Genomic DNA, 17,983 nt, shown 5'->3' with positions numbered 1-17,983 from the left:
TAAAACAAGATCCAGCAGATTCAACACAAACTAATGAAATCCTGTTTGTTTATGTTTGTCTTATTATGTCTAAGCAACATTATTATGAAATATAATAATATAATATTATGAAATGGGCAATTCTGCATTATGAGTAGTTTTTGTAATTTAAGTACATTTTGATCGATTTTGATGCAAATACTTTTGTAATTTTACTAATTTTGAGTTCAAAATATATATTTTGAATATAGTCATAGACTGTATCAATACGTACATTATACAGTCTATGACATATATATGTATATACACACATATATGTGTGTAGTTATAGATTTTGCACAATTAATGTAAAATATTTGCACATATTCTCACTTTTCTTTATATATTTAATTCTACTATTTTCCATATTTTGTACATTTCTTGCTCGAGTGAAACGAATCAGCTGAAACTCAGATTTCCTTCAGGATCAATAAAGTTTTGTTTAAATCTGTGTTTCTAATAAAGTTATGGTTGAAAAAAAAAGATCCTCTGCAGCAGATTCGACACAAACCAAACATTAAATCCTGTTTGTTTGCGCTTTATTAAACACTCACAGCTGTGTGAGGCGTGCACGTGTGACACGGTGTGTGTGTGTGTGTGTGCGTGTGTGTGTGATTTATTTCCGCGTGGATGAAAGCGCTCACGCGGGGGGAGGAAGTGTCCGTGTCGAATCATCGCGTCACTACGTCACAGTTATAAACAACGCTCGCTCCGGTGTCAGAGCCGCTGTCACCCCGCAGGTTTCGGCTTTGAACCCGCTCCTGCCGCCTCCAGCACACGGGGACGCGCTCTCCCGGGCCCGCAGCGCGGAGTGGAGCGGCTTCAGCGGCGCACACGCTCCTTTAAAGCCGCTCACAGCTGCTCTGGAGGGGGGGGCGGAGTGTCTGCACAGCGCTGCGCCGACTGGGGCGCTCGATCCGGGGGAAGAGAGGGAGAGATGGCGTGCCTGCTGGAGGCCCCTCTCCGCATCAGCGTGCTGTCCGTGAGTGCCCCTCTTTAGTTTAACACGTTAAATCTTTATTGTTCTGCAGCTGAACACGAGCCAGAGGAAGGGGATCAAAGGCTCGTGGAGCTGTTAGCCTGGAGCTAACTCAAAGGCTTTGCTACATTGTAGCTGAGGAGGAGGGGGGGGGGGGCTTTGTGTCCCGGCCCGTCCCGCGCGGGCGGGGACCCTCCGAGCACGTGATGAAGCGGGCGGGGTTAACGGGGAACAGCTGGACTTTGATGTTAAACATAATATTTAATTATTATTAAAGTCAAAATGAGCATTTCAGATCAGCACACATGACGTCACTTTCGCCATTCATGTGGTTTTAGTTAGTTTATTTATTTTCACAAAGGGACAAAAGTATATTGATGAACTTTAAAAAAAGAAATAATAATAATAATAAACAACGTAAATATACAGGATTATAGTCAAAGGCTGATTTCCACCCCTGGCAGGTAGATCATAAAAAAAATCTTAGTCTTTATTGTTGATTTAAAAGAAGAAGAATCCATTCATCTTCAGCCTCTTGTCCCTGTCTGGGTAGTTGGGGGCTGGAGCCGATCCCACATCGGGCGTGAGGCGGGGTCCACCCTGGACAGGACGCCAGTCTATCACAGGACACATAGAGACGAACAGAGACAGACAACCATTCACACCTACGGGTGATTTAGAGTCATCAATGAACCGAACACCTGCACGTCTTTGGACTGTGGGAGGAAACCGGAGAACCCGGAGAAAACCCACGCAGACACGGGGACAACATGCAAACTCCACACAGAAGGAACCCAGCCCGGATTCAAACCAGGAACCCTCTTACTGTGAGGCGACAGTGCTAACCACCACGGCAATAATTCTTTCTTTATTAATCCCGCGAAGGGAAATTAAATATTTTCACTCTGTTATTATTATTATTATTATTATACAGGTTACACACACACACACACACACACACACACACACACACACACACACACAGGCCCAAAATACACACACACACATGCACAAACAGGACCTTTATACATGCGATTAATGTAGAGGTGTCAGAGCGAGGGGGCTGGCAATGGATCAGCGCCTTGAGCAGTTGGGGGTTCGGTGCCTTGTTCAACAGCACCAGGAGATGAACTGGCACCTCTCCAGCCACCAGTCCATACTCCATTCATGGTCCACACAGGGACTCGAACCGGCGACCCTCCGGTTCCCAGCCGAGTCACCTTTGGTCACATGTGGTGGGTTTGAGTTAGCAGCTAACGTGCTAACACCAGAATCAAGAGTTCCAGGTGCTGGTTGCTCTGAAAGCACTTCTCCTAAAGCGAACGGGTCCGTGACCTCTGCAGCCGGCGCTGGTCGGTCCGTTTATGTTCTGTTTAATATGTGCAGGGGTGGATTAAGGAGGTCCGGGGCCCCTGGGCTACTGTTTGTTCGGGCCCCCACATTATTAATCGTGCTCTATCAGAAAAAACAACCCTTAAAAATGTTCTTTAGTGGATCTTGGTCTTGCGCTTTCGTGCTGTTATCACATCTCATCTCTGACATGTTGCCGCTGTACTGTGTGGTAACCATAGTAACAGTGAGTGACGCATCGTTGACGACAAAACCGACCTCATGAACGCGACCACATGATGGCAGCTGATTGGCTAGATTTAGCCAATCAGCGACTTATTTTTAAAAATGTTTTTTTAAGTCTCAAGTTGGAGGCACGTTTTCCCCAGTGTAGTAAATAAAAAAAGATCAAAAAGAGTCTGCACACCTGGGGGCCCTGCACACCTGGGGGCCCTGCACACCTGGGGGCCCTGCACACCTGGGGGCCCTGCACACCTGGTGTCCCTGCACACCTGGGTGCCTTGCACACCTGGTTTGGCTAATGTGCTAACCCCTGTGAACCACAGTTCAGTCTGCAGAGCAACAATGTGACACATGTGGTGGGGATGAGTTAGTAGCTAACGTGCTTAGCAGCTAACGTGCTAACCCCTGTGAACCACAGTTGTTAAAAGCTAACGTGCTAACACCTGTGAACCACAGTTCAAACAGTCTGCAGGGCAACAATGTGACACGTGGTGGGGTGAGTTAGCAGCTAACGTGCTAACACCCGTGAACCACAGTTGTTAAAAGCTAACGTGCTAACACCTGTGAACCACAGTTCAAACAGTCTGCAGGGCAACAATGTGACACCTGGTGGGGTGAGTTAACAGCTAACGTGCTAACACCTGTGAACCACAGTTCAAACAGTCTGCAGGGCAACAATGTGACACGTGGTGGGGTGAGTTAACAGCTAACGTGCTAACCCCTGTGAAACACAGTTCAGACAGTCTACAGAGCAACAATGTGACACATGTGGTGGGGATGAGTTAGCAGCTAACGTGCTAACAGCGCTGTGGTTCACAGGTGTTAGCACGTGAAGCGGTTAACTAGCTAACACCTGTGATGGAGACGGGGTGGGATTAAATAAGTGTCAAAAACATAAAAAAGTATTTGTTATTCATGTAACAATATTTTCCTGCAGAGAGGAGACTGAGTTTATGTTTTATTCCTCTGAACGTCGTAAACACCTCTGACCTCTGACCTCTGACCTCTGACCTCGTGTGTGTTTATTGTGTTTGTGATAAACACCAAAGTTTAAATGTGATGAATGAAAATCAGCTGTTTAACGCCTCGTCAGCACTGCTGTCAGCTGGGTTGCTGTGGAAAGTTCTGGAGCCGTGCACCAGCTTTAAAAGAGCCGTCAGTGATGCTGTGCACGTGTCAGTGATGCTGGTGCACGTGTCAGTGATGCTGGTGCACGTGTCAGCGTGCACGGCTGTGGGTCATTATACAAACCTGGTTATTTAGAGATGAAGTGAAACTCTGTGAAAAGTCACTAAGTGTGGTCAGATCTGTGCACGATATTATTGTTATTTATTTATTTAAATAAATTATCTATGCTTTCTTATTTTCACCTTTTCCCACATTATTTATTTACTCATCTTTGGTTATTTTTTGTTATTTACATATTTATTTAGATGGTTATTATTTCTTAATTTCTCCTTTTCCACATTTTATTTACGTATCTTTTGTTATGTATTTATTTATTTACTTAGATAATTATTTATTATTTCTTAATTTCACCTTTTTCAGGACATTATTTTATTTACTTATCTGTTTTATTTTTTTCATTTATTTAGATTTTTATTGTTTCTTAATTTAATTTCTTTTTCACATTATTTAAATTTTGTTTTTGTTATTTATCTTATTTATTTTTTCAGATAGTTTTTATTCTTTCTTAATTTCCCTTTTCCCACCTTTTATTATTTATTTTTTGTGAATTCTGAATTAATTTATAACTAAAACATATTAAAACGTTTATATTTTGGTTAAATTAAATAAACATGAAAAAAAAATTATAATTACATTTTCTAATATTTTGTAAAAGACTTTACAAACTTTACGTTTGAGTTTGGAAATAAATAAAGAATAAAATATAATTTAGTGTGGTGAAAGAGGGGAAATGTGTACTTCAGTGAACGTTATTGTTTGTTTTTGTTAATATCACTAATGTTTGTGTCTTTCTTCCGTCCTGACAGGAAGTCACCGCCACCAGTCGCCATTATGTCGACAGACTCTTCGACCCGGACCCTCAGAGAGTTCTGCAGGGCGTCATGTAAGTCCACTTTCCTGCGCTCCGAGCCGGCGCTGACAAAAGCCTGTGTTTACATGTGACCTGTGTCTCCTGTGTGAGCGCGGCGACCTGGACCCGACTGTTTCCCCCGTTATTTTTAACCCGCGGAGCGTCGGAGCTCTGGTTACGGCTCCTCGCTGCACCAGCGGAGCACCTGACCGACTCTGCTGCTCCGCTGCAGCTGTACTTTTCCATCTGCCCTCTCCCACCTGCTACATGATCTCATCGGGGGCACGCTCGCTAACCTTTGCAAAGCAGTGCAGGGTTTGTCCCTTTCCCATGAACACACTCTACGTCTTTTAGACTCCAGAAATCAGATTTTGAGTAAGGGTTTTTAGAGCGCCCTCCCACTGTGCCTCCGTCCCGTGCCCCGTGCTTTAGGGTCCTTGTCCCCCCCTCCAGGCCCGTTTGTACTCACACTACCTGGGCCTCGGAGAATGCTTCTTGCTGCCTATACGTCATCACGCCGTAACACGTCACACGCATTGATGACGTCATGGCGATGCGTGGCTTTGTTTCCAGATCTTTCCGTAGACCTCGGAGTTTTTGTGCGTCTTGTCGACTGTTTTTGAATCTTTTCATCGACCAAATCTGCAGTAAACACTCCACCTCCGCATCACACCAACGTGAACCTTTCACCGCCATTGTTTGAAATGTCCGCGCATGGTCCCTCCTTCTTTTTTCTACGTCCCAACAGGCGCACAGGAAATGACCTCAGAGCCGCCGTAGGCCTCGTGCTCGTACACGTGCGCACGCTCGTGCTCGTACACGTGCAAACGTGCTCTACAAAAGCCCACCTCTGGTCGCAGTTATGCCCGGAGCGGTTGCACTCACACTGGTCAAACGCACTAGGCTTGACCCGAAAAACCTGTTTTGGCCCGGTGCGGAAGGACAGTGTGAGTGCGCCCTTAGTTTTTGGAGGTCTGGCCGATAATCATTCTCAGGGGTCAGAGTCAGTATTTGGAAGGAAAAGCTGGTGTTGGAACATCTCTGTGAAGCTGTATCGACTCTTAAACTTTGTGTGTGTGTGTGTGTGTGTGTGTGTGTGTGTGTGTGTGTGTGTGTGTGTGTGTGTGTGTGTGTGTGTGTGTGTGTGTGTGTGTGTGTGTGTGTGTGTGTGTGTGTGTGTGTGTGTGTGTGTGTGTGTGTGTGTGTGTGTGTGTGTGTGTGTGTGTGTGTGTGTGTGTGTGTGTGTGTGTGTGTGTGTTCACAGTGACATGAAGAATGCCGTCATAGGAAACAACAAGCAAAAGGCCAATCTGATCGTGCTCGGAGCTGTGCCGAGGTTCGTCTCCGTGCACCTTCACACTTCCACATCCTCCCCGCTCGTCACTCTCTGACCATTACTCCTCCAGGGTCTTTTCCTGCACCTACACTCATCAAATGAACACCGGTTAGCTCGGGGCAGCACGGTGAAGGCATTCAAAGGTCTTTTTTAACCACTAATGCTGCTGAAAATAACAGCAAACCTCTGCAGCAGCATGAGAAGAGTCCCTACACACACAACAAAGCACCAATGGGCTCCTTCCACTGTAATGGACTTTACTATGAGAGGAGCTGGTACAGGGGCCAGTAGGTAAGTCTTTAAAACACTCTTTAATAAACTCTGGCTTCACTAACTACGCTGATGACGCTTTGTTGTGTGTGTAGGGACTCTTCTCATGCTGCTGCAGAGGTTTGATGTTATTTTCTGCAGCATTAGTGGTTAAAAAAGACCTTTGAATGCCTTCACCGTGCTGCCCCGAGCTAACCACTGTTAGCCACGTCCAGCTGTTAGCGTCTCTCCTGGATTCTGGAACAATGGAGCTGCAGACGGGACGTGCTTTTGTTCAGCAGATAAAGCTCACAGTGTCACAACCAACAGAGTGCGTGTGTGTGTGTGTCTGTGCGTGCATGTGCGTGCATGTGCGTGCGTGTGTGTGTGTGTGTGCGTGTGTGTGTGCAGGTTATTGTACCTGCTCCAGCAGAGCTCGTCCAGTCTGGAGCTGCGGACAGAGTGTGCCGTGGTGCTGGGCAGCCTCGCCATGGGCACCGAGAACAACATCAAGTCCCTGGTGGACTGTCACATCATCCCTGCACTTCTACAAGGTAGGGACACACACACACACACACACACACACACACACACACACACACACACACACACACACACACACACACACACACACACACACACACACACACTTCCATCACAGACCTGTGTAACAGCTGTGCTCCGTGCAGGTCTTCTGTGTCCCGACCTGATCTTCATTGAAGCCTGTCTTCGATGTCTCAGAACGGTCTTCATCAGTCCAGTCACCCCTGTGCAGCTGCTCTATACTGTAGGTGCTCCTGTCTTTACACACGCACACACACACACACACACACACAGACACACTCTTTATACATGCACGCTCTCTCCCTGCATGAGCGTGCATCCAGACTACATCAGGCGGTCCAGCGAAAAATGGAAGTTGGTTTCATCTTGTTTCGTTTGATTTGTCTCTTCTCTTCTCGTTTGTTCTCATCTCGTCTTGTTTCATCTGTTCTTTTCTGGTCTTGTTTCATTTCATCTCATTTTGTTTCGTCTCTTCTTTCCTCGTCTCGTCTTTTCCAGGTTCGTCTTGTCAAGTTTGGTCTAATCTCTTCTTCACTCGTCTTATTTCATTTCATCTCGTCTCGTTTCGTCGCTTCTCTACTATTCATGTCTCGTCTTGTCTAGTTTGGTCTAATCTCATCATCTCTCTTCGTCTCATTTCCTTTAGTCTCTTCTGTTCCTGTCTCTTCTTTTGTTATTTGGACTAATCTCTTCTTTTCTCGTCTTGTCTTTTCTAGGTTATCTCGTCTTGTTTCGTATCCTCTCATCGTTTTCTCTTCTTTTCTATTTTTGGTTTGTCTCTTTTGTTCCTGTCTCTTCTTACTCATCTCTTCTCATTTAGTCTCATCTCGTCTTGTTTCGTCTCTTCTCTTCTCTTCCTGTCTCTCATTTTCCCGTCTCTTCTCGTTTCATCTCTTCTATTCTTGTCTTGTTTTCATTAAATCTCATTTTGTTTCATCTCTTCTTTTCACGTCTTCGTTTCGTCTCTTCTCTTCTTGTCTCGTCTTTCCTCGTCTCATTTGGTCTCATCCCCTTCTTCTCATCTCTCCTCTGGTTAATAAACTCATGATCACAAACGCATCGTTGGTAGTGTCCAGGTTGATACAGGAGGAGGCGTGCTCTCCTCCGGCGCCTGCGTGAACCGTAGACGCTGTATAAACGTGATGTTAACCAATCGGGTCGGCTCAGTCTAGTTTCCAGTGAATCTGCACAGAAACACACTGATAAATAAATAAATAGATGTATTCTGAAGTGTTGTGAGCTACAGTAAGAACTAACCGTGTTGTTGTTGCCTCAGGACCCCACTGTGATCCCTCACCTCATGTCTCTCCTGAGCCGCTCTCAGAGGACGCAGGAGTACACCACGCAGATCTTCTCCCACTGTTGTAAGGTATTTGTTGGTGTGTGTTCACACACAAACGCAGCGCAGGACTCCCTCCCGTTTGTCGCCAAAGCAAAGATTGACTGTTGACTGGACCTTTGTTGTGTCCAGACCCCGGAGCACCAGACGGTTCTTTTTAACCACGGCGCCATCCAGAACATCGCCCCCCTCCTCATCTCCCCGTCTTATAAGGTGCGTACCTCAGTGAGTGTGTGTGTGTGTTAACGTGTTATTAACACACACACACTTCCTCTGGACATCACGGCCTCCTGTGTCTCCTCTGCAGGTCCGGATGCAGGCCTTAAAGTGTTTCTCAGTCCTGGCCTACGAGAACACTCAGGTCTCCATGACGCTGGTGAATGGTGAGTCTCGTCTCCTTCGTCTCGTCTCCTTCGTCTCGTCTCCTTCGTCTCGTCTCCTTCGTCTCTTCTCCTTCGTCTCGTCTCCTTCGTCTCGTCTCCTTCGTCTCGTCTCCTTCGTCTCGTCTCCTTCGTCTCTTCTCCTTCGTCTCTTCTCCTTCGTCTCTTCTCCTTCGTCTCTTCTCCTTCGTCTCGTCTCCTTCTTCTCGTCTCCTTCGTCTCTTCTCCTTCGTCTCTTCTCCTTCGTCTCTTCTCCTTCCTCTCGTCTCCTTCGTCTCGTCTCCTTCGTCTCGTCTCCTTCGTCTCGTCTCCTTCGTCTCTTCTCCTTCGTCTCTTCTCCTTCGTCTCGTCTCCTTCGTCTCTTCTCCTTCGTCTCTTCTCCTTCGTCTCGTCTCCTTCGTCTCGTCTCCTTCGTCTCGTCTCCTTCGTCTCTTCTCCTTCGTCTCTTCTCCTTCGTCTCTTCTCCTTCGTCTCTTCTCCTTCGTCTCTTCTCCTTCGTCTCGTCTCCTTCGTCTCGTCTCCTTCGTCTCTTCTCGTTTGGTTTTCGTCTCGTCTCTTCTCCTTCGTCTCTTCTTGTTTCCTCTTCATTTTGTCTCGTCTGTTTTCGTCTCTTCTCATTTGTATCTTCTCGTTTAGTCTCTTCTTGTTTAGTCTCGTCTGTTTCCTTCTCTGATTTTGTCTCTCATCGTTTTGTCTTTTCTTGTCTCGTCTCTCTACTTTCTGTCTCTTCTCGTCTCGTGTCCTTGTTTCGTTCCTTCTCGTCTCTTCTCATTTTCTCTCGCTTCATCTCTTCTCTTCATGTCTCGTCTCTTCTCCTCTCGTTTAGTCTCTTTTCGTTTCGTTCCTTCTTGTCCCGGCTCGTGTACTTGTTTCATTTATTCTCGTCTCTTCTCATTTGTCTCTTCTCGTTGCGACTTTTCTTTTCTTGTCTCTTCTTGTTTAGTCTTTTCTTTTCTTGTCTCTTCTTGTTTAGTCTTGTCTGTTTTCATTTTGTCTCTTCTTGTCTCGTCTCTTTATGTTCTGTCTCTTCTTGTGTCCTTGTTTCGTTCCTTTCTGTCTCGTCTCTTCTCATTTTCTCTCATCATTATGTCTCTTCTTGTCTCGTCTCTTTACGTTCTGTCTCTTCTAGTCTTGTGTCCTTGTTTCGTTCCTTCTTGTCTCGTCTTGTTTGTTCTCCATTGTCTCTTCTCATCTTGTCTCTTCTCGTTTAGTCTTTTCTTTTCTTGTTTTTCTTCTTCTCTCTCCTCACTTTCTTGTCTTGTCTCGTCTCGTTCAGTCTCGTCGGTTTTCATTTTGTCTTATCTCTTCATGTCTTGTCTCGTTTCATCTCTTCTTGCCTCGTCTCTTTACGTTCTGTCTCTTCTAGTCTTGTGTCCTTGTTTCGTTCCTTCTTGTCTCGTCTTCTCTCGTTTCGTCTGTTCTCCTCTCGTTTTGTCTCTTCTTGTCTCGTCTCTTTACGTTCTGTCCTTTCCAGTCTTGTGTCCTTGTTTCATTTCTTCTTGTCTCGTCTTGTCTGTTCTCTCGTTTCCTCTCGTTGCGTCTCTTCATATGAGCTGACCATCTGGACCTGTGTCTGTCTCGTCTTGTCTCTTGTCTGTTCTGTCATTTCGTCTTGTTGCGTCTCTTCATGTGAGCTGACCATCTGGACCTGTGTCTGTCTCTTTTCTGTCCCCAGTGCTGGTGGACGGGGAGCTGCTCTCTCAGGTATTTGTCAGAATGATGCAAAGGGATCAACCCATTGAAATGCAGCTAACAGCAGCCAAATGGTGAGAGACATCAGAGCGCATCAGTCAGTGTGATATTAACCATACATAATAATATCTGACCGTACTGAGTGTGACGTCCTCTCCTCCTGTCCCAGTCTAACGTACATGTGTCGAGCAGGTGCCATCAGGACGGACGACAGCTGCGTCGTCCTAAAGGTCAGACTTTTGTCCTCACACCTGTTCATCATCATTCTGATATTAAATGATATATGATGATATAATGAGCACGCCACCTCCCGCTGCTCACCCAGACGCTGCCGTGCCTCGTGCGGATGTGCAGTAAAGAGCATCTGCTGGAGGAGAGGGTGGAGGGCGCGGAGACGCTGGCCTACCTGATGGAGCCCGACGTGGAGCTGCAGAGGATCGCCAGCACCACGGACCACCTGGTGGCCATGCTCGCCGACTACTTCAAATACCCCAGCTCTGTGTCCGCCATCACGGACATCAAGAGGGTGAGTCACAGGTCAACAGGACTGTCGAGGTCGGTCTGGTTTCATCTGCTCCTGCACCAAACGTGATAAACAGCCGGGTGAACCGTAAAGGACGTACGGGACAGCGCTCACCTGTGAGAGGCATGCAGGTTCATAATCTTTAAGAAAACCAAAGAAAGCACATTACTTTAAAATCAAATACATTCCCTTTCAATGCCCCCCCCCCCCTCCAGAGTGTAAAGGGGTAAAAACACTAAAGTTTAATTTTATTTACAGTGCCAAATCATAACAAAACTTATCTCAGGAAACTTTACAGAGCAGGTAAAGACCCAACAATTCCCCCGTAGAGTACGGTGGCGTTGAAAACCTTCACTATAACAGACAGGAACGACAGACAGACCCAGCTCTGTGGAGGACACACATCTGTCTGCACCGGAGAGAGGAAGAGAAACACAAAGATAGACAAAAGACAGAGAGACAGACACACTTCCAGAGATGCAAGCAGCCAGCGAGTAACAGTAACTCTAACAATATCTAAAGTAATGTGAACATGACCCACATGTTATGGAAGTTAATACAGCAGAACAGCAGGAACACGCACATCCAAGGTGACAGAACATCTCATCATCTCATCTCGTCTTCAGCCTCTGATCCTGGATCAGGTCTCAGGGGCAGCAGCTCCAGCAGGGGACCCCAAACTTCCCTTTCCCGGGCCACATTAACCAGCTCTAACTGGGGGATCCTGAGGCGTTCCCAGGCCAGTGTGGAGATCTAATCTCTCCACCTGGTCCTGGGTCTTCCCCGAGGCCTCCTCCCAGCTGGACGTGCCTGGAACACCTCCCTAGGGAGGCGCCCAGGGTTCATCCTTACCAGATGATCCTGAACCACCTCAACTGGCTCCTTTCAACACAAAGGAGCCAGTTGAGGTGGTTCCTCACGGATGCTGAACTTCTCCCCCAAACATGAAAATGATAATTATGACAAACATGATCAATGATGAGTAGCGGCAATGGCAGCTACGATACAGCAAGACTCCACTGATGGTGTTTTTATGGCTACAAATTCTATAGTTTATAAGACTAGTGACAGTTTATATGAGTAATGGTGATTGAAGTAGCAGGAAAGTGTGCTCTGATCTCTACTACGAGTGTAACGATGAATGCATTTCATGAAACCTGTTTCATTAAGAAGGGAAATCAGAGCCGTGAGAACAGTTTGAACCTGTTCTGAACTGTGGAGAGATTCTCTTCTTTTATCAAACACACTCTGCTCCGGTTGACTCTCTCTCTCTGTCGCCTGCAGCTGGACCACGACCTGAAGCACGCACACGAGCTGAGACAAGCTGCGTTCAAACTTTACGCCTCGCTGGGCTCCAACGACGAGGACATCCGCAAAAAGGTGACCTGTCCTTGGTGTTTACTTCAGTTTGCACATTCATGTTTGTGTTCTCATCCGTCCTCTCCTTTTATCTGGTCTCCAGATCACAGAGACGGAGAACATGATGGACCGGATAGTCAGCGGCCTCTCGGAGTCCAGCATTAAAGTCCGTTTGGCGGCCGTCAGGTAAGCAGCAGCGCCCGGCCCTCTTAGGGCGCACTCCCACTGTGCCTCCGTCCCGTGCCCAAACAGGTTTCACAGCTAAAGTCTGGTTCCTTTGACCAGTGTGAGAAAAACCGTACCACGTCTAGGAGCGGCACTCTTGCCGTCCACGGCCCGTTTGGGAGAGGTGGGCTTTAGTAAAGCACGTTAGCACGTGTACGAGCACGAGCGTGCGCACGTGTGCGAGCACGAGGCCTACGGCGGCTCTGAGGTCATTTCCTGTGCGCCTGTTGGGACGTAGAAAAAAGAATGAGGGACCATGCGCGGACATTTCAAACAATGGCGGTGAAAGGTTCACGTTGGTGTGATGCGGAGGTGGAGTGTTTACTGCAGATTTGGTCGATGAAAAGATTCAAAAACAGTCGACAAGACGCACAAAAACTCTGAGGTCTTCGGAAAGATCTGGAAACAAAGCCACGCATCGCCATGACGTCATCAACGCGTGTGACGTGTTACGGCGTGATGACGTATAGGCAGCAAGAAGCATTCTCCGAGGCCCAGGTAGTGTGAGTACAAACGGGCCTGGAGGGGGGGACAAGGACCCTAAAGCACGGGGCACGGGACGGAGGCACAGTGGGAGGGCGCCCTGAAACTCTCTCCCATCCCTTTACTTTAGAGGCTCATTTGTTGTAATTCAGGTTTTTATGGTTTCAAATCTTTTAACTGGTGAAATATTTAAGATATGTCCTGTTACTCTGCTCGTTGGTCCCTGCAGGTGTCTTCACAGTCTGTCGCGGTCGGTGCAGCAGCTGAGGACGAGCTTCCACGACCACGCGGTGTGGAAACCTCTCATGAAGGTCAGAGGAGCGCTGATGGAGTTTGAATGAGTTCACAGAAGCGAAACACAAGTTACACTCTGAACCATCTCTGTTGGATGAACCCGGTTTTGTCTGAACTCAGACAAACAAGAGCACGTCTCAGTCTCAAGGTTTTCAAAAGTATCGACACGTTTTGGATTCAATCACCATTCGATGTCGGCACAGTGTAGCTTAGCATGCAGCTAACGAGTGTGTTATGTAAACAACCAACCAACAGTAAAGCTGTGGGCTCAAACGGGTCGCCACGGTGCATTCAGGTGCACCTGGGAGAAACTTAAACTGTAAACAAAGCACTTTCTGTCCCAGCTCTGTGCAGACTCTTAATATTTCTCTTGTGTACCTGGGACATTTTTGATTTTGCTGTAGTTTTGAAAGAAGTAAAAATTAAAAGTAGGATTAAAAACTAGCAAATCTACGCTGAAAAGTTGCAGATTTAAGATTTAAAAGAAGCAAATCTACGAGAAGAAGTCTCAGATTTGCAGGATAGGTTTTTCCACTGGTGTTTTAGGGAAGTGTGTAAAGTTCTGGGGCGGTGACGGCTTCACTCTGAACCTCTCTGTGGGGACGAACACGTACTCACGCAGACGTTTGTGTTTCTGTGCAGCTGCTGCAGAACGCTCCGGATGAAGTCCTGGTCATGGCCTCCTCCACACTATGCAATCTACTGCTGGAGTTCTCCCCCAGCAAGGAGGTACACACATGCACACACGCACACACACACACACGCATATAAAGAGAACAGATTGTATTACTTGAATATTGAGAACGTGGTCTTGTGTTGATGTGCAGCCCATCGTGGAGTCGGGGGTGATTGAGTTACTATGCAGTCTGACCCAGAGTGACAGCCCTGCACTGAGGGTCAACGGGATCTGGGCTCTGATGGTAAGAGGAGGAGGAGGAGGAGGAGGAGGAGGAGGGGGTTAAACGTTTATACTCGTTCAACCATCAAACCTTCTCTTTAACATCTTTTTGATTTCTTAAATCTAATAAAGCACATTTAACATTTTCACAGTGACTCATATGAGCAGGTTATTCCAGTTCAAACCTATGCGTGTGTGTGTATGTGTGTGTGCATGCGTGTGTGTAGAACATGGCGTTCCAGGCTGATCAGAAGGAGAAGGTGGAGATCGTTCGGTGTTTGGGGACAGAACAGTTGTTCCGCCTGCTCTCAGACCCCGACACCAACGTGCTGATGAAGACCCTCGGTTTACTGCGCAATCTGCTGTCAACGCGACCAGTAAGACACACACACGCACACACACACACACACACACACACACACACACACACACACACACACACACACACACACACACACACACACACACACACACACACACACACACACACACACACACACACACACACACACACACACACTGCACACTGACTCTCCTCTCTCTGCCGTCAGCACATCGACCAGATCATGAGTTCTCACGGGAAGCAGATCATGCAGGCGGTGACGCTCATCCTGGAGGCTGAGCACAGTTTAGAAGTCAAAGAGCAGGTGAGCCACAAGTCCTCCAAGACACCAAGAGTCCTTTTAACATCGTGCACACGCGGGTGTTGGACCGGGTCGGCACGTGCGCTGGCGTTTGTTTGTGGAGCTGGAAACAACAGAGAGAATCAAACACTGACGTAACACTTGTCTTCTCTGTCAGACGCTGTGCATCCTCGCCAACATCGCCGACGGCAACGCAGCCAAGGAACTCATCATGACCAATGACGACATGCTCCAGAAAATCAAATACTACATGGTACGTGATCTGCTGTCCGTGTCCTGAGCACGCCGTCAGGCTCGTTAGCGTCTGTCTCTCTGACCTCTGCTGTTCCCACAGGGGCACTCGAATGTGAAGCTGCAGCTCGCCGCCACCTTCTGCATCTCAAACCTGATCTGGAACGAGGAGGACGGTAAGAGACGCACGTGGAAGCAGCGTGGGACGCCTCACTCCGGCGGTTTAAACACAAATAGATTTGTATTTAAAATCTCCTGATCCTTTCATCTTTCCTCAGTCTCCGCTGACTCCTCTGCTCTGCAGGGCGGAGAATCTTCTCCAGACCAAATTATAAAGGTTCATCTGGTGGTTTGGGACCCACAGAGTCTTTCCTCCATAAATGATCACTTAGCATACATTTAAAAGCTGCCTTTATCAACAAGGAACATCATTTTAATACCAGACCTCACGCACCAATGCAAGAGTTTATACAATGAGTGCAGTGGTAGTTCAGAACACGACTGCAGATAGAAGAAGAAAGACGACGTTGGGAGGTTGAACTGCTGCTGAATGTCTGAGATTACATGGATCCCCCCAATCCAGCTGTTCAGTCGTGACGTAACACCCTTTCAAAATAAGATTTCCAGGTCCAAGCCTTGTGTTTCTCCAACGCCTCAGTGTCGTGTTCCCGTTGTTTGAACAGATGTGAGTTTTTAAAATCATCATAATTGACCTTTGCTCAGTTTGACTCTTTTTCATCCAGAAGAAAGAGGTCAAACAGCTGATCCTGATTGTTCACATGTTCGGACGTTGGTTCTGTTTTGTTTCAACGCAGCGTTTGGACCCGGAAATCTTATTTTGAAAGGGTGTTAGGTCACTGAACAGACGGATTGGACTAGTGAGGAAATAAGACAGGCCACCCTCCCAGGAGTAAGTCCCAGTTATGAAATAAGGTTAAACAAAGGGATGCACATCGTTTTGTTTAAGGGCAGAAGGTTTTGATTTGGACCGGTTTATTTTAGATCCAGAGAAAGTGTTGAAAGATCTGAAGAAGCTGAAGTCATGCACTAAATCAGGGGTGGGCACTTCCACTCCTGGAGAGCCACTGTCCTGCATGTTTTAGGTCCAGGTGTGTTAGGGTAGGGAGGAACCTAAAACATGCAGGACAGTGGCTCTGCAGGACCGGAGTTGCCCACCCCTGCACTAAATGCTTAGAGACCTTCATTCCAGAGGCACGCGTGTCTTTTTTGAGGGACGTTTCCGATGTTGTAAACGAATTCCTCTGTCTTCCAGGTTCTCAGGAGCGTCAGGACAAGCTGAGGGAGATGGGCTTCGTGGACATCCTGCACAAACTCACGCAGGCGTCTGACCCCAACCTGTGTGACAGGTGGGCCACAATCAAAAATCATAAATCATAAAACATCAGACACTCAGAGCCTCTCACAGCTGACGCCGTCACAGGTCTGTGCGTGTTGGAGCAGACGAGGCCGAACTCTTAGCTCTGGATTCAAACGTCCGCTCGTTGAGTGTTTAACCTGAACGTTACTCTGACGCACGCCGTTCAAAACGTCCGTCCCTCCGCCCCGATGCCGGAGTTATTTACTGAAATGTATATTTCCAACATGTAAAAGAAAACAGAAAGTAATGTTACACAACGTTTACGTTTATCTGATCCATTACGCATTATAATTAAGCTTCCTTAGTCATTATTATTAATATTAACATTTTAATGTGCATGTACGAGCACGAGGCCTACGGCGGTTCTGAGGTCATTTCCTGTGCGCCTGTTGGGACGTAGAAAAAAGAAGGAGGGACCATGCGCGGACATTTCAAACAATGGCGGTGAAAGGTTCACGTTGGTGTGATGCGGAGGTGGAGTGTTTACTGCAGATTTGGTCGATGAAAAGATTCAAAAACAGTCGACAAGACGCACAAAAACTCCGAGGTCTACGGAAAGATCTGGAAACAAAGCCACGCATCGCCATGACGTCATCAATGCGTGTGACGTGTTACGGCGTGATGACGTATAGGCAGCAAGAAGCATTCTCCGAGGCCCAGGTAGTGTGAGTACAAACGGGCCTGGAGGGGGGGACAAGGACCCTAAAGCACGGGGCGGACGCACAGTGGGAGGGCGCCCTAAGTCTGTGTTGATGCGTTGATACCATCCAACCCGTTCACACAGAGATGAGTTAGTGCTTTAAACCCAGCGATGAACCTCAGAGCTCCAACATTCACAGTCAAGAGCACGTGAGCACAGAAACAACATCACAGACGGAAAAGTGGCAGCAACCAGCTTTTTACACACACACACATGCGCGCACGCACACACACATGCAGAGCAGGTGACTGACTGTGTGTGTGTCTCTCAGGGCGAAGACGGCGATGCAGCAGTACCTGGCGTGACTCCAGAGGGGAGCGATCCTCTACTGCCGGCCTCACTGACGTCGTCGGGGACACGAGGACGCGAGGACGCGAGGCCACCCGCCGCCGGCTCTTCTGTTTCCTGTTTTGTTGCACAAAGACACCTTTTGTTTTTTTGGACCTGCGGCCGGCCTCCCCCGTCCTCCCCCTCTCCTCCCACCCTCCGCCGGGGCACGTCAGCTCCCTCCAGACCTCACCCGGGAGCCTCTGGTTGGTGGGGAATCAACGGTTACGTGGGGTGTGCTTGGTTTTGTTTTTGTTTTGAACGATGAAGTGAAACGTTTTCGAGACTTTAGTGATTTTTTTTGGGGGGGTTCCTCGGAGCGCAGCGTCCCGACGGCGACTTCCTGCTCTCAGAGAAGCGGACGGCAAAGCTTTCCAGTTTAATTTTGAATTAATATTAATAATAATAATGTTTCCTGAAGGCGTCGCTAAGCAAAAGGACACGTTTGGAGAAACACAGACTGCCTATTTTGAAATGTGGGTGTTTTCTTTTTGTGGATACGAACCTCGTAAATATATAAATATCTATAAATATAAATATATATTTTTGGATTGTTATTTTCTCCTGACCCTCTCGTTTGTTCTCATCCGTGCTGTGACGCGTGAGTCCGCGCACAGGACGGTGAATCCGCTCTGAACATCTCCACAGGTGAAGAGAAATGTAATTCCCCTGATTATTATTATTAATATTATTATTTGTGGTTCTGCGTGCACTGTCGCCTCTCACCTCTGTCCGACATCCTTATGATCCCAAT

The 17,983-nt window shown here is 47.4% G+C and overlaps 1 protein-coding gene across 1 annotated transcript; it reads left to right on the top strand.

Moving 5' to 3' along the window:
• Nucleotides 1-724: 724 nt before the first annotated feature.
• Nucleotides 725-17,786, top strand: armc8 (armadillo repeat containing 8). Its single transcript, XM_083921331.1, has 22 exons — nt 725-1,000; nt 4,564-4,640; nt 5,872-5,943; nt 6,604-6,746; nt 6,882-6,979; nt 8,033-8,125; nt 8,228-8,308; nt 8,403-8,478; nt 10,151-10,241; nt 10,337-10,397; nt 10,493-10,693; nt 11,975-12,070; nt 12,153-12,235; nt 12,987-13,068; nt 13,694-13,780; nt 13,879-13,971; nt 14,177-14,326; nt 14,501-14,596; nt 14,751-14,846; nt 14,928-15,000; nt 16,098-16,191; nt 17,174-17,786. Exons 1-22 carry the CDS (start codon nt 956-958, stop codon nt 17,205-17,207), a joined length of 2,022 nt encoding a protein of 673 aa, XP_083777457.1. The 5' UTR covers nt 725-955; the 3' UTR covers nt 17,208-17,786.
• Nucleotides 17,787-17,983: the final 197 nt, after the last annotated feature.

Source organism: Echiichthys vipera, assembly GCF_963691815.1.
Source record: "Echiichthys vipera genome assembly, chromosome: 10".
Lineage (NCBI taxonomy): Eukaryota > Metazoa > Chordata > Actinopteri > Perciformes > Trachinidae > Echiichthys > Echiichthys vipera.
The sequence above is the reverse complement of the archived record's forward strand: the minus strand, read 5'-3'. Positions and strand labels throughout refer to the sequence as shown.

Excerpts from the sequence above, each read along its gene's own strand:
- armc8 (XM_083921331.1), top strand. The coding sequence starts at position 956 with ATGGCGTGCCTGCTGGAGGCCCCTCTCCGCATCAGCGTGCTGTCC. Across the intron at positions 5,944-6,603 it reads GTGCTCGGAGCTGTGCCGAG|GTTATTGTACCTGCTCCAGC; the intron begins GTTCGTCTCCGT and ends GTGTGTGTGCAG. Across the intron at positions 6,980-8,032 it reads CTGTGCAGCTGCTCTATACT|GACCCCACTGTGATCCCTCA; the intron begins GTAGGTGCTCCT and ends TTGTTGCCTCAG.